Source organism: Botrytis deweyae, assembly GCF_014898535.1.
Source record: "Botrytis deweyae strain B1 chromosome Unknown BDEW_001, whole genome shotgun sequence".
In the NCBI taxonomy this organism is placed as follows: Eukaryota; Fungi; Ascomycota; class Leotiomycetes; order Helotiales; family Sclerotiniaceae; genus Botrytis; species Botrytis deweyae.
Window position 1 is genome coordinate 328,031 of NW_024066208.1, and position 15,781 is coordinate 343,811.

At 40.6% G+C, this 15,781-nt stretch overlaps 4 protein-coding genes across 4 annotated transcripts; 1 reads left to right on the top strand and 3 right to left on the bottom strand.

The window, feature by feature from the left end:
- Positions 1 to 1,105: 1,105 nt before the first annotated feature.
- Positions 1,106 to 2,169, bottom strand: EAE98_000111 (uncharacterized protein; the record flags this gene model as incomplete). The annotated part of the gene is made up of 2 exons (XM_038947729.1): positions 1,106 to 1,297; positions 1,498 to 2,169. 2 exons carry the CDS (start codon positions 2,167 to 2,169, stop codon positions 1,106 to 1,108), a joined length of 864 nt encoding a protein of 287 aa, XP_038815406.1.
- A 634-nt stretch (positions 2,170 to 2,803) lies between these two features.
- On the bottom strand, positions 2,804 to 4,473 carry EAE98_000112 (uncharacterized protein; the record flags this gene model as incomplete). Its single annotated transcript, XM_038947730.1, has 2 exons — positions 2,804 to 3,871; positions 3,922 to 4,473. The coding sequence occupies 2 exons, from the start codon at positions 4,471 to 4,473 to the stop codon at positions 2,804 to 2,806; spliced, it is 1,620 nt and encodes a 539-aa protein (XP_038815407.1).
- A 2,008-nt stretch (positions 4,474 to 6,481) lies between these two features.
- EAE98_000113 (uncharacterized protein) lies at positions 6,482 to 8,713 on the top strand (the record flags this gene model as incomplete). The annotated part of the gene is given in 8 exon segments (XM_038947731.1): positions 6,482 to 6,617; positions 6,634 to 6,876; positions 6,923 to 7,179; positions 7,254 to 7,425; positions 7,471 to 7,598; positions 7,648 to 7,834; positions 7,889 to 8,279; positions 8,375 to 8,713. The coding sequence occupies 8 exon segments, from the start codon at positions 6,482 to 6,484 to the stop codon at positions 8,529 to 8,531; spliced, it is 1,671 nt and encodes a 556-aa protein (XP_038815408.1). The 3' UTR covers positions 8,532 to 8,713.
- Positions 8,714 to 12,587: 3,874 nt separating this feature from the next.
- On the bottom strand, positions 12,588 to 14,561 carry EAE98_000114 (uncharacterized protein; the record flags this gene model as incomplete). The annotated part of the gene is made up of 1 exon (XM_038947732.1): positions 12,588 to 14,561. The coding sequence occupies one exon, from the start codon at positions 14,559 to 14,561 to the stop codon at positions 12,588 to 12,590; it is 1,974 nt and encodes a 657-aa protein (XP_038815409.1).
- Positions 14,562 to 15,781: the final 1,220 nt, after the last annotated feature.

Here is a 15,781-nt window from a genome sequence, read left to right on the forward strand (position 1 = left end):
GTTGCTGCTGAGCTTTTCAGCAAAAAAAGAAGACAGCAGGAGCGCAGTAGCGTTCAAGAGGTAGGAAGTACCTTCATCAGCACTTGCCCTTTCTATCCAAATTCATATTTTCTCAAGAAACGAATTATCACTCACAATGATAGATGAAACGATTATTATAAAAACTTCATCAAATACTGAGGCATTCCAAACAAGCAGTCGGAGTTTTGAAGTTCTCATAAATCCCATTCTCAATACCGCTTTTGGATTAAATCACTTGATGTGCTCCTACCAAATCACCGCTTAGCTCTTCCTGAATCCCTCATCATTATACCCTCCTTATTCTCGTTGACCAAATTTGTTACCTATACCACCTTCTCAATTCGTTTTCATTCTCCCAAGTACTTCCTACCTTAAGACCTCCACAGCACTACAGCACAGCATGTACTACCCCTCCTTCCCATCTTACTCACATCCCTATTCTCAGCCACAACATTCCGCATCCCCAAATCCCAAAATTTCATCGAAAACACTCACAATAGCCGTCGTATACCAACAACAAGTTCCCCAAACGCCACGGCTAACGTTATCATGCTTGACGCGGAAATTTCTCTTGAATACTGAAATGCAAATCTTCATACCTACCAGAAAGCCGCATTTCAATTGTTGACTTTGGTGGATGGAATAGATTGATTACCTACCTACTTTATGATATATAGCATGGGGGAATGGAAGATTGGCCGGAAATGATGATGGCGGGTATAAGGCGACTCTGCATTTGAAGGAAACGATTTCGAGATATGGAATTAGGTGATGGGTAATCTAGGAGGAAAGTCTCTTATAGCTTATATTATTTGTGACTTGGTCGCTTGTACGATTGCGATGACTTATTGAATTTTCCTAAACGCTACATCATTCTATCTGAAAATTTCCAAATTCAGGACTTTACGCGAGGAAATCTTTGAAGTCCCGTGATAAATACATACCTAGGTACCTATATATACATCATACATACACAATGATCTGCGTCACTACAACCCGTTTCCTCCCGGTTCCCCTATTCATCTATCCCCCTTTCTATCCTCGCTCAAACAAAAGTCCTCACTCAGCACCCACTGTCCGTCCCTCACAGAGTTTCGTCAACCTTTTTCTGAGCAGCCTCCTCGGCTTCATTATCCTCCTTTTCACATAACAACCAAGCGACTCTCGTCTGATTGAATTCGAATCGATTCATGCATTCATCGATTCTTCTCCATAGGTCTTCGCCTACTACTTTGTCGCCTTTTGAGTTGTGGAAGTTGTTACGTTTCCATTTGTACTGTGGGGTTGTTAGTTTTGACCTGTCAAGTGTTCGATGGGTTGGTTTTGAAGGGGTGGGAGAGGGAGGATATGTGGGGAAGGGAAGGCTTGACGTATGGTCTTGATCAATGTAACCAAAGTGCCTAACCGGATATGACAACCTCTATTTACCCTCCGCATCCCGTATCTTCACACAAGACGGAAGAAAAATAAACCTACAATATGTTCCGTAATGCCATACCACAAATTCGTACTACTCGTAACACCTACCACCAATCCTCCAGCAGCAATCTCTCCACTAACATCCTCAAACCCCTTAACCCTCATCTTACACTCCAGCTCCACAAATTCCAATGCCTCACACGCAGCCGCCAACTCGGCAATCTTCTGCATCTCTATTTTGCTCCCCGCCTCTTTCACTTTACCCGTAGTATTATACCTTGATTTCGGTCCAAAATGCACCGAATACGCTGCTCTATACTTTTCCTCCGTATCTCTGGACCCCGAAGAAGAAGAAGCAGAAGGGAATCCAAACGCGAGATCCAAATTCTGAAGAGCATCACGTTTTACGGGAGCCACGGCCCCAGCAACACTAAAAACCAATGTCCTCGGATGTCCCACAAAATAACCCTCTTTCAACATCTTCAACCTCGAGATTTGCAATTCTCCTTCAGGCTCGTAGAAGAATAGACGAGGAATCACGCGGTTTTCATGGAGGTATAGTTCGGTGTCACTTTCTAGATCGAATTTTCGGGGGTGCAGAATCGGATTCTCGGATATGGATGCGTGGGCAAGAGAGGGGTCAGTGGTAGCAGGCGTGGTAATTTTGTATTCTGTAGCTGATGTGGTAGGAGGTTGAAAGATCGGTACGGTTGGTAGAAAGTCTGACATTGTGATGCACGTGGATGGTTGGAGGCTTATGTGATGATAGGGGTTATTGACTTGGCTTGATTTTCGTAGCAGAACCTTGAGTACGTTGTCTTATGATTGAGAATGAAATTGGATTCGGATTAAAAATGATATATTTCGAGTAATAGATTAAGTATATATAGGTATGTAGAATTGGAAGTTTAAAAGTTTAAGTAAGTTGGTGGATGAAGAATAATTGAAGAATGATGAATTATGTTGTCCCCTTCTCTTCCGGAGTCCCGTTTGAAGCCAAACTATGTTAGGCTTAGCTTCGTCCTTACGCCACATTTGAGCCCAGCCACAATCAAAGGTCCCCCGGGCCTACACAGTACATTTCCAACCCACGAAGAGAAATTGAACGTATGAATGGGAAAAATGGCCCAATACACATGCTAATTATCCATGCCATAAAATCTATTTCATAATCATAAAATATATGCAACCAACTTAAGCTAAATCGACATGCAAGTTTTCCTTCATACCATTCATCCATACATGCAATTATATCCCATACCAATACCATGCCATGCCATACCAACAACTTCCAAATTATATCATAAATCGTTACACCTTGAGCACCTACCAATTCCAAGTACTCCTTCATCTAAAACTTAAGTTAAACAGTTCTCTTTTCCAAAAGCAACCTTCCAACAGGACCTTCCTTCCTAACTACCATTCCATTCATATCTCCGACCCCCCTTTCATAAACCTTAGTTCCCCTAACCCATGTTTCCTTTACTCTCCCCTTCATAGTCTTTCCGGTATACGGACTGACTTTGTTTCTAAAAAGCAATTCTTCTCTGCCTACAAGCCACTCGTGATTATCTTCAAAGATACAAATATCCGCATCTAACCCTGGTCTCAGCGCTCCTTTGCGATGTTGAAGTCCGACTTGCTTGGCCGTATTCACAGCGCATAGCCTCACGATATCAAGGATATCGATCGAAGAAGAAGATGCAGCGCGAGAAGGAGATGTGGCTTCTGTCCAGAGAATTGGAAGACCGAGTCCAACCGAAGAGATACCTCCCCAAGAGGCGAAAAAATCACCCTTTTCTTTGGCTTCTTGATCTTTCAATAATGCACCATTCACTCCTTTAGCATCGTCGCGCATGGCGCCACAGCCATGGGATAAATGCTCGGGTAGGAGTTTGAGTTCAGGAGTACATGGGCTGTGATCGCTAACGATAGTTTTGATGACGGATTCCGGGTGTGAGAGTTCGTTCCAGAGGCCATCACGGTTGGCTGAAGAACGAATAGGTGGGCAGCATTTATGACGGGTGTCACCTTCGGATACATCTTCAGATGCAAGAGCGAGGTAGTGGAAACAAGTCTCCGCGGTAATGTTTATGCCAGATGAACGAGCGGCGCGGAGGAGAGGGATAGCTTCAATGGCGGAAAGGTGTACGATGTGAAGATGAAGAGAAGGAGCGAGATGGGCAAGCGAGAGGATTTGATCAATCGCGTATGTTTCGAAAGATGGAGGGCGGGAGGATAGGAATGTATCGTATGCTGTCAGAGGTCCTGATGGTTGGAGAGGTGGGAGGGATATTTGGACGTCATCACCTACGGAGGCTGTTATTGGTGGAATCATTTCCGCATGGAACATGAGAGTTGTAGAAGCATCTTTGAGTGTCTTGAGAACGAGGGCTATATCATCGGAAGAGACGGCAGGGAATTCATCGACCTATTACTTTTGTTAGTTACTGCAACTATGATTGGTGAGGAGATACATACGCCACTCTCTATGAGGAAGCCCTTGAAGCCCCTGACACCCGCTTCAACAAGCGGAAGCAACTCCTCAGCATTACCAGGTATAATTCCACCATAGAATCCAACGTCAACCCAGCATTGACCTTGTGCAGCCTTAATCTTTTCTTGTAATCCATTAATGGTTGTAGTTGGTGGGATTGCATTCAATGGCATATCAATGACTGTTGTGACACCACCTGATGCAGCAGCTTTGGTACCGGTATTGAAACCTTCCCACTCGGTTCGACCCGGCTCATTAAGATGAACATGTGCATCGACTAATCCCGGAAGGATCAGATGAGGAGTGTGGTCGACATAAATTGTGTTTGGTGGAAAACTAGAGGGTGGGAGAACGGTAGGTAAGATGGATATAATCTTGCCGGTCGAGGGTGAGATTGTGATGGTTGCAGGCGAGACAATGAGATTGTCATTCTCGTCAAAGATGACTGCTCTCGAGGAGACGAGGACTGTAGGTTGTAATGGAGAATCGTGGGGTGGGGTGGCGGAAGGGGTTGGATATGGGTATGTAGTCGTCATATTGAAGACCTTTGTAATGTGATAATGGAAAATAAAGGATGAAGATGTTCTTTAGAACGAATTGAAGATATATTGAGGTATGATTCGAGAGAATATCCACTGGAATGACTCTTATCGTGGGGGATAAGAGGTGGGATAGATAAGAAAGATTCGAGAATGATTGGAATGACTGATAAGGGAAATGAAGGGGGGAACTTTCTTTGTTCAAGTGAATTTCTAGAATTTGAAGAACTTTTTCAAATCTGGGGAAAGGGAAGATGGAGATATAAGGACATTTGATTAACATAAATAGAAAGAACCCAACTACGATAGGCTTACTGTAATGTGGAGTGCATTTCCGTATGATACCGTACCATGACTGTCCGTAGCTATGCCACGGTGGAAGAATCCGAAGATGTAGATGTCCCCACGCCAAAATCGTTATCATGAACATCGAGAATCCATCGAGAATCCCTTATCTTTCTGCTCAACCACCAATCCGAAGGGTTGATAGACTTGATCCTAATACGACCAAGCTTAATTCGTATCTGACCAATGACTCCAATCCTGGATCCAGATGAAAAAGCCACTAGCTCCGTCTAGAGCTCCATAAATAAAGATTTTCTTTTCCCCTGGCGTTAGGAACAAGCGGTCGGGACATGCTTTGAACCCTTAAAATGACCTATGATGTGTTTTGATCGAGTAAAGCCTTTCTTCTAGCAGCTCCCTAGTCAGGAAGGCTCGAAAGAACGAGAGCTGCTAGACCTTCTATGTTAGGGTAATCGAAGTTTTAATTCGGGACATCTCGGCATGTGAAGATGTTGCATGAGAAGAAGCTGTGAGCATTCATTCATTCAATGTGGATGTGGTGGATGTGTGGAAATTTCAATACGAACACGGCAGTGAAAAGGATACCTAGATATCAATTTCATCCAACAATTTTGATGTTCATTATCAGTCATGTGTGCTGTACGACCATGATAATGTAAGCCACAATCAATTTGATTTATGTGTGTCGGGTTCTCGTGATATTTTGCTGGAATTTGAAAATTGATTGATTATGTAACATCCACGCATCTACCTACTACACCTGCATGGGTTGGCTTGTCCGTTGCATCGTCTGAAGCACTAAAAAGCCAAGGCGAATCCCGATGCCGGATCGGACTTAAGTTTAGCCTATCGTTGAGGTTGTTAGCTGATACATAACAAACCGCACGAACTCAATCCATCCCATTTTCTTACTCGATCATTACTCGATCATTACTCGATAATTACTCCATGAAAACTCATAATCGCTGACGAGTAATACCAAGTCCAATATATATGCGTATGTGGCTTTGAGCATCCATCAATGCCGTACGAATCATTGGCTTGACACATTGTTGGGAATCTTCTCACGCATTTCTATGCGATGACAACGCCAAAAACGTACGTCTCAAGCAGAAATCGACTTTGTCTTTGAACCGAGGAGGATGCAAAGCATCGAGATGAGATGGGAAGGGACAGGACGTAATAAGTCGCGTTTGAAATAATCATCGTGAACTCAGAATTGATTGTCCCATGGGTACTGCCTCGGCTGAATGGAATACTTGGACAGTCTCGAAGATTGGATCCGCTCACTATAGCGTACCAATAATTGTGAAGAATTGTCGAAATTACACACGAGTATCCTCATGTGGACTTTTTCAATCAACATTGTTCACCGCAGCCGTCACAATCCAAGTAGGTGAAGAGCTAATTGAAAACAATGAGGGAGAATGAATTGTAGAGAAAGAGATGTTATTTTCAAGAAGATGTAGGAGTCGCCATATACCACTTCGATCACGTATAATAGCCGGGGGCAATCGCCAGCCAAAATGCGTTCTTGCCGCGTGAAAATTGAACGCCATTTGACGACTGAACTGCGAGAAATGATGATATCATTGCCAATACCACCAATTACAAACGACTCACTCTCGTGATACATTACACCAAGTCGACGAAATCAAAAATCTCGAGTTGTTCTTCTAAATTTGTTGATATTCTCATTATGTGTGATTTCAAGTCTATTTTTGACCCTTTCCGATTCTGTTTGGTTTCCCGTCGTCAAAAAATACCCACCATGAAGCTTGATCAAATATCAATCACCGAGATATTGGATGGTTTAAAAAAAGGAAGTTTCTCAAGTGAACAGCTTATTAGGGCTCGTTGATGCCCATAATGACTTCTTTGTCGTATCACTAACGATAATGAAGACTTACATCAAGCGTATCGAGCAAATCAATTCAATTGTCCATGTTGTCAGTGAGATCAATCGAAAAGCCATTGACGTTGCTAGAGAAAAGGATGAAGAACGGTCTCGCGGCTTGGCTCAAGGAAGTCTCCATGGAGTACCAGTCTTGATAAAGAATTTGTTATTCACGACCGATGGCCTCAAGACTACCTGTAAGTTTAAATTTGTTGAGGTTAAGCAAATTCTCACCTCATGAAGTTGGCTGCACCGGATTCCTCGAAGCTATCCCAAGTATTGAAGCAACAACAATTATTAAACTTCGTGAACAAGGTGCGATCATATTAGGAGTTGCAAATGGCTCCCAATGGGCCAATAATCGATGTACTCCTGGTTGGTCTTCTGTAGGTGGTCAGTGTTTAGGTGTCTATCATAAAGATCAACATCCTAAAGGTTCATCATCCGGCAGTGCTGTTGGAACTGCTTTGGGACTTTGCGCTGCTGCTCTAGGGACTGAGGTTTGTCATTTCCCATTTAAGTTTGAAAGACGCAAATCAGATGTGAACGCGTAAACTGAACCTTGAAACTATAGACTTCTGGTAGCGTCATATTACCTGCGCAGAGATCTGCTGTTGTAGGAATAAAGCCGACGGTAGGAATGACTTCGAGATATGGAATGTATATTTCGAGTGAAAGTCAGGATACTGTAGGAATATTGGCAAGGAGCGTCAAGGATGCAGCACTTATGTTGACTGTGATTGCAGGTAAGTGTTCGGACCAAGTCCTTTTGCTTAGCTGAGATAAAAGAGGTGAGGATGAGCAGGATCCTATCACCATTTCCGATCCTCGAGATTCGATATTTTGCCGGAAGCCAAATAAATTCCCAGATTTCACAGGAGCTTGTAATTCTCGAAGGTTGGACGGTGTGCGAATCGCAGTGAGATATGCCGGCGAGTGTTTTGCAGCTTGAATGCTAACACTACAAGATACCCCGCCATATTCTCAAGCACGTTGATCCCACCACCATCCATCTTTTCGAAAACGCACTCGATGCAATGAGATTCTTAGGAGCCACCCTTGTGGATCCAACTTCATATTCAACATTCGATACCGATAGATCTTCATGTACGGGTGACGAATATGATATGGCTTTGAAAGTAGATATATACCACAGTACATCTACGATTCCCCATCCATACAACCATGTATGCTAATCATCCCCTAAAGATATCAAAAAGATCCTCTCTTACTTCTCTACCAATCCTCATTCTCTATACACCCTCTCCGATGTAATCACCTACTCAATCGCTACTCCCGCTGAAGAAGCTACGAAACGTGGTCTCGGGCATTTCGAATCAGCTCTCGAAGTCGGCAAAAAGTATGCCAGAGATAGCGAAGAATATATAAATTCTATGGTGGAAAGAAATCATATGGGAAGACAAATACCTAAATTACTAGATAAATTCGATTGCGATATGATAGTCCTACCCACAAATGTGGCGGTTGAACCGGCGGATGTGGGAGGTTGTCCGGTGGTGAGTGTACCTATGGGATTTTATCCCCCGGAAACGGAGGTTGTGAGACAGAATGGGATGGTGGAGGTGGGACCAGGGATTCCGTGAGTTTTTGATGTTTTTTTTTGTGTTTTGCTCTCTCTGAGGGTATGATGGTATGGTTTGAAAATGAGAAAATGAAACTAACGGTTGGTGATAGACTTGGAATATCTTTCGTAGGAAGAAGATGGGATGATGAGAAGTTGATCGGAGCGGCGTATGTGTATGAGCAGGCTACCAGGTGGAGAGATAAGGGGAGGATGGTGGTGAGGTGTGATGTTGAGGTATGCGATATGGCAGTGCGGGCTCATAAATAGTTTTTGAAGTCCCAGATTCTTGGTGGGATTTGAAGTTGAAGTTGGTTGTTTGGAATTATATTAGGGAAGGGCTTTTGTTATCGCCTTGCTGGCGTGGAGATGGATAGAGATGGATAGATTTTGAGGGGTTGATATAGAGTCATCTTGTACGAGATGATTCACACAGAAGCAGAGTAACTTATTATTGCTCTTCCAGCCTGAATCAGATTATGGAAAACGAGGAATTCACTTTCAAACAAGTATCTTCTGCATGGTTCTCGCTGGTATCAATATCTTGACAGCTATAAATTCATCGCAATCGCCTTGTTTCTACTGCAACAACTTGAAAAAAAATCAAACCAGAGATACAAAGGTCTGCAACCTAGCGCTCCTGTTCAACAACTAAATTCATTTTCTACAGAGCTTAGAAATTGTACGATATTCGTATGGGGTTTGTAAATGTATGGTGGGATTTTAGATGGCGATGGGGTTTCAATATTATGGCGATGATAACGATGAGAAGACGATGACGGTGAATATTTCTCGGCGGATAGTGGGTAGGTGGAAGGAAGGAAGGAAGGAAGGAAGGAAGAGAATTTTGACAGTAAAAAATGGAAAATAAGTAAAGGGTTGAGTAGGGGAATATGGGGGTTCTATTACTTTTTTAGTGAAGGGGGGAGTGGTGTATATCTATCTAGGCAAGATGCTTGAGTTCAAGATCTTGGGAGCATCATGGGGTTAGTGTGTGAGATCTTCCTGTTCCAATTTTCGATCGCGTGGTTCTCAGTGTTGATGAGTAGAAAGGGGGGAAGGAGAGGGGGGTTTATATACCTACTTAGGCACGTAGGCACTAACCGACACATCTTAAGCTACCTCCTAGGTATTCACTAATATATTATTTTCGAATCAATTCGATAGCAATTGATCAATCAATGAGTACCTAGGTATTTAGATATACGAAATATATTGCACCCTATTCTCCCTTTCCGCTTCCCTTCTCCCCTTCCCTCTTCCCTTCTCCCCTTCCCTCTTCCCTTTTCCTCTCCCTCATATCCCCCTTCCTTCCTCTTGTTTTCTTCTTTGTGTAGGGCTCTTTTTCTGTAATAGAATTTCTATTTATATTTGGGCGAGTATGTTTTAGGGTATTTATTATTCGTTGTTTGTTATCTATTTAGTTAACCCTATATCATGTATAATATGTATTATATATATATCCATACATCTAATTTTATCTTTTTGGGTTTTTTGTTGAAATCAATCTTGATGGATATTGTTCTAGCGGTAAGATTGAGATTTGGGATTTGGGATTTGAGATTTTGTGTGTGTGTGTGGTAGGAGAATGAATGTTACGATTGTTAGGTAGGTAGGTAGCAAGAATGAGTTTGGAAAGTTAGTTCAGAGTTAAGGTGAAGATGGAAAGGTTGTGAACTTTTTGGGGGGTGGGATAGAGTGGGATGGTAAAATGGGAATAACGATGATGATGATGATAATGATAATGATAATAATGATGATGATAATGATAATGATAATGATGATAATGATAATCAATGATAATTTGATGATATGATGATAATATGATGATGATAATGATACTAAGAATGATGATAATACTAATGCTGATAGCTAATGATACTGCTAATAATGCTAATGATGATAATATAATCCTGCTGCTGCTGCTGATGCTGCTGACTCATACTCTACTGCTGATGAATATATCCTGCTGCTCTAATGATACTGTGCTGTGCTGATCATATCGATGCTAACACCTCTTGTCGCCGGGTCCTTAACGGAGAAAATAATGAATAATAATACATAGAAAAGCGGAGAAATTGACAGTGATTCTTCAACCTACTGTGTTATTAGATATAAGCAGAGAGGTGGCGAAGATAGGGCGGGATACTTTTACGATTCTATTCTTGATATCCTTATAATAGCAAGGAAATTCTGGATTCTGTGACAAGTTTTTGTGTTTTGAGTATTTGATTGGTACTCTAGGTTGGGTAGGGTTAGAATTTATATGCACGGAATTTGGAATTCGGAATAGAGCATGATTCATAACCAAAACCTTCCGACTCGAGTTTCCGATATTGATCTCGAGAGGTGGAGATACTTGCACTGTATTCACTATATCTACCTAGGTAGGTACTTGCACATTTCTGATTCATTCCATATTCTCTGTTTTATAGCCCCTTGTTGCGGAATGGAAAATATGAGATTGATAGCTCTTTATAAAAGGACTCTATAACTGTATAGACATCGAAATTGTCACTTCACATTTACCCATTAACAACGCTCTGAGGGATGCGGAGCGCGGTTCTTTGGGATTTTGACGAGTGTGTCGTTTTTGAGGTTTAGTGAGGCTGGAAATGTTATTGTTGTAGGATTAGAACTGGTAAGGTTTTGGTTTGGAGATGATTAGCAGTTGCGTAGAGAGTTGGGATGGGAGAGTTGAGATAAAGTGATGATAACAATAACTATGGCGTGTCATACGGACATTTTTGTCCAAAACGATTTATTCATCTGATATACTATAAATCGATCTTGAAAGCTATTATCTGATATTTAAAATGATTATATAATACTTTACTATTATCTGATAAAAATACCCTACTATCATCTAATCTATAATAAAATTTAATTTAATTTAATTTAATAATAATACAATTAAATAAATGACAGTTTTTGATTTAGTAATACAAAACTTAAATAAAGTTTTCAATTTCATAAAAATATTAAAATTAAATAAAAGATCTTATTTTAATAATTAATATTTTATTTTATAAAAAAACTAAACTATCATAAAATACATTTAAATTAAAAAATTAAAAAATCTTTTTAGAATAATTATTTCTATTAAGATCCTTTATAAAAAGAAGATCAAAAATTTAAATTTTATTTTAATATTGACTTTAATATTAATTTTAATTCTAATTTAATACTAATTCTAATACTAATTCTAATACTAATACTAATTCTAATACTAATTCTAATACTAATTCTAATACTAATTCTAATTACTAATTTTAATACTAATTTTAATACTAATTTTAAATTATAGTAAATTTATATTATTCTTATTATTATCTTTAATCCCTAATCCTTTTTTTATAGAATAATAGAATAATAGAATAATAGAATAATAGAATAATAGAATAATAGAATAATAGAATAATAGAATAATAGAATAATAGAATAATAGAATAATAGAATAATAGAATAATAGAATAATAGAATAATAGAATAATAGGAATAATAGAATAATAGAATAATAGAATAATAGAATAATAGAATAATAGAATAATAGAATATAGAATAATAGAATAATAGAATAATAGAATAATAGAATAATAAAATAATAGAATAATAATCAGATGATAATAGTATTTTTATTAGATGAAATTTTTTATCAGATATATAAATAATCTGATCATTATCATCTAAAATCGTTTTGGACAAAAATGTCCGCATGACACGCCATAAATAACATTAATGATAAGAGTAACAGTAATGATAACAATGATAGCAACGATTTTGGTGATAATCTCAATGATAAAAATATGATGATTAAGCGAGGTTAGAATGGGATGGGATATATAAGTGTAAATTCCGGACGAGAATGAGGGGACTTGGGATGTGAAAAGATTGTTTTATAAAGTTGCAATATCATTTTTTATTCGACAAATCACTCTCATGTTGCTCGAACTTCATTTAATTATTTCGATGTCCTAGAATTCGTAGGCTTTGTACTCTTATATTCCTAGGATTCTAGTCTATCAACTATAGAATCTATACTATACAATCTGTCTCAAAATCATAGAGTCTTATCGAGTCTACGCCCCTTAAAGGGATTACTATTGTGTTGTGAGTTTTAATATAGATTACCGGAATTGGGATATATAGGAGGTGTGAACCTATATAGTTCTTGTTTTAGAGAAGTGGAAATTAGCCAAGGGCTATGACTTTTTACATCTTTAGATTCTACTTCATCTTTGCTCATTTATAAATGTTCTCGTCGTTACATTGTGCAACAAGATCATTTATTCAACACCAGAATTTCGGACGAGCAGCTCGTAGTATTCAGTTGAGAATAATTCTCGTCTTTTCCGGATCATTTTGCCTCCAACGGTCTTTAATTATTCGCCCGCAGCCTACTCTATGCGCAATTCCGTTTTCTCTTCGTACCCAGAGAACATTATAAAACTCACGAATTGCGTTACCTTCTAGATGCGCCTCGCACAAGCAATCCTTACATAAACAGCCATCAGGGAGGATGAGGTTCTCTTCGTACTCCCCTTCAATAATAACCTCGTAGTTTTCCTTGCCCCATATAGACGAGCCACCCGATACACCAGTCCACCATCCTTCGGAATCATATTCGGCATTGAATGGACCAGGGTGGCAATATTGACTATTTTGAAAAACCTTCTCCTCAAAGCACATCGCCATGTCTTTGAGGCTGGCACTACCCTCCGAGATAGCAACCAGTTCCATGGGCGTACCTCGCTCATACTCCGCATCTCCTGTGATGCGTAACAAACCACAGAACACACCTTTCTGATTTTGCAGAACGATTACGCTTGGTAAACTTGACAGGGGCTTTTCATTCAGAATGGGTTCCGTGAATACGTGCATGATGCCGCGTTTGAGAGGCGGTTGATTGTCCTCGATTCTTAAAGTCGCCGAGGGAAGAAAAAATGCATGTTCTGTTAAGCAGGATAAAAATGTTGATTCTATGTCATTATAAATACTACTATGTGTGGTGAGTTTGCGGTCGGGATCGGTGATATTTTTCTCTTTTCGTTGTACGTCCGGGATTGATAATTGAGGAATATTCGTTGAAAGTTGATCAGTTGTCTCTTTGAGCCAATCAGATCCGCTTACAGAGGAGCTGGCCTCCCAAGTGACAAGATTTTGTAATTTCCAAGAGCCTGCTTTATCCTTCCGTAAACTATCGTTGCTATCAAGACAGAAGCTAGCTTGGAAACTCCAAGGATCCACGAAACATTCCCATCCACACCATGCCCAGGATGGAAGGTATCGAGCGTTTTTAGATGTGCTAGTTCTTCTATAGCAGTCTTTCAATGGCTGCCATAGAAGCGCGTAGTCAAGGAAAAGGGCTGGTAGACCGTGCATAAATCCACCTGGAAAGCTTGGAGCAAGACGGTTCAGGATACCCAGGCATGCGGAGAGACCATCTTTGTCATCCGTGAGTTTGCGTCCATTGTATGGACAAATGAGATCCATGTACAGACCGAAATCAGGATATGATGGCACTGAGAAACTTCTCATGAGCGAAAATTCTGACATGGTTGACGTAGACTCGTCAAGAACCTTTCCTGGAGAAAGAAACCCCATATCCCATGTTGCACATTCGCACTGCCAGAAAGCTGTTCTATTGCAGAAAAAGATAACACGGTTGCTGAGAATTGCTTCTTGATATGTCCAAGCTCTCTCTGCCCATTTTGAATCGGCGACTGATGAATAATGAGCACGAATTTCCCACGACTGTCCGTTGAATTTCCTTTTATTTTTAAATCCGGGATCGCTCAGGGTCGCAGTCAGTTTGTCAAAAAGGCCAAACTTCGCTGCAGCAACTATAGTCACGTACGCCCCCGCATATACCTGATCCATACGCATAACTTCAGATATTGTTGCAATCTCTTGATCCTGGATGATGCAGAGTCGATCCACCCAAAGATATCTCTGACCAAGACGGGTTGTCAGTTCCATGGCGTCGAGAATAACTTTTGGTAGTGATTGACTGGCGTTGCGCAACGCACCAGGCTGGGTCAAGATCTTTAGGTTATCCTCGAGTAGTCGAAAGGGCTCCTCGTTTTCCGATGATGCACTGTCTTGCCAGGTGTAGCTGAGTGCGACATAATTATTTGGATTACTTCCAGGTACGATACAATACTCCACTGTATCGACAAGCCAAGAAGGCCGGTCTGATGTGAGAGCATTGCATGTGTGTTGTTCATCGCAAGCCGATAGCCAGCTTTGCATGTGCTGAATAGCGGTCATTTGGCTATCAGCGGACGTTGAGTCATCCATATTGAATGGGATATTATGCTCAAGTTTTGGGCAGTGCAATTGAGAAAGAGGTCAAGATGCGAGTGGGAGACTTCTGGAATGGCACACTTCTTCAAGAACACGACGTTTAGAGGAAGTGTCCTAAACGCTCCACACTGCGAAATATACCCGGTTTTGGCTGCGTCCCACAGTTCGCTTACAATCCAATCAAATATTGTGATACTCTATCATTCTACCTCTTTGTAGCTGCATGCATAAACAAGGATTCCGTCGATTGGTCAAAATCCTGGGAATATCAAGATATGACATGCTGTGAGATGGGGTTGTTCTCTTTGGCGCGGCCTCATGTCATTGGCAATGAATGATCTGTAGTCGAGAAGCGGGATCAGTCAAACGAATGACAACACTTATGTCGACAGATTAAATGACAGTGAAGTAATATGTGTGACATACATCAAACAACAACAGTACCTTAGCTAGAGCTTAAATTACCTCAAGCGTGGCAGTAAACAGGAGCAGGTGCGTCGTTGACTTCTCGACGATGTCTGTCATTGTCAACTGCTCACGGTCACCGGATGCGGGCGCCCCTCTGGGCCTGACAACAGAATCCGAAGGAGTCTATATATGTTTCCTGTACAAGACTAAATAAGGAAAAATGGGGCCTCCGATAGTAGTGAATCAAATTGAGGGGGAATTATGTACTAAGCATTTGTCAATGTCCAGCCTTTACATGCCTTTCAAAAATTTCTCAAACTCCAGAAAGCCATGGCCATCATATAGATGATCGTAAGAATAGGCGTGGATGGCATGTCGGTTCCGTGACAATATTCTACTTCTTATATGAACATTCTTACATTACGGATCATATGTGAGTCTCTCCCAGTTGCTCACTTGAGCTACTCAATTCGCTCATTCTTTAAAGTTGTGATTACACTCGGTTTTCGATGGTGATTATACGCATTTTAAGTTCAATGCACAAGTTTTATCTTTGAGTACTGATGAATCTGATTATCATGCCAATCAAAGTGACCGTGAACTCTGCGAATGAGACTAGATGGCAGATCCTAAAAATGCATCAATTTTTTTTAAAAATGTATAGACGTCAACTGAATACTAAGAGCTTTAGCGATCGGTGTCTCAATGTTATCAAATCAACCGATTGCTCTGCACACTTAGGAGAAAGCTCATGAAATGGGACAGTATGGAACATTCACTAGAATATATCTGACTTTGTACAAAGA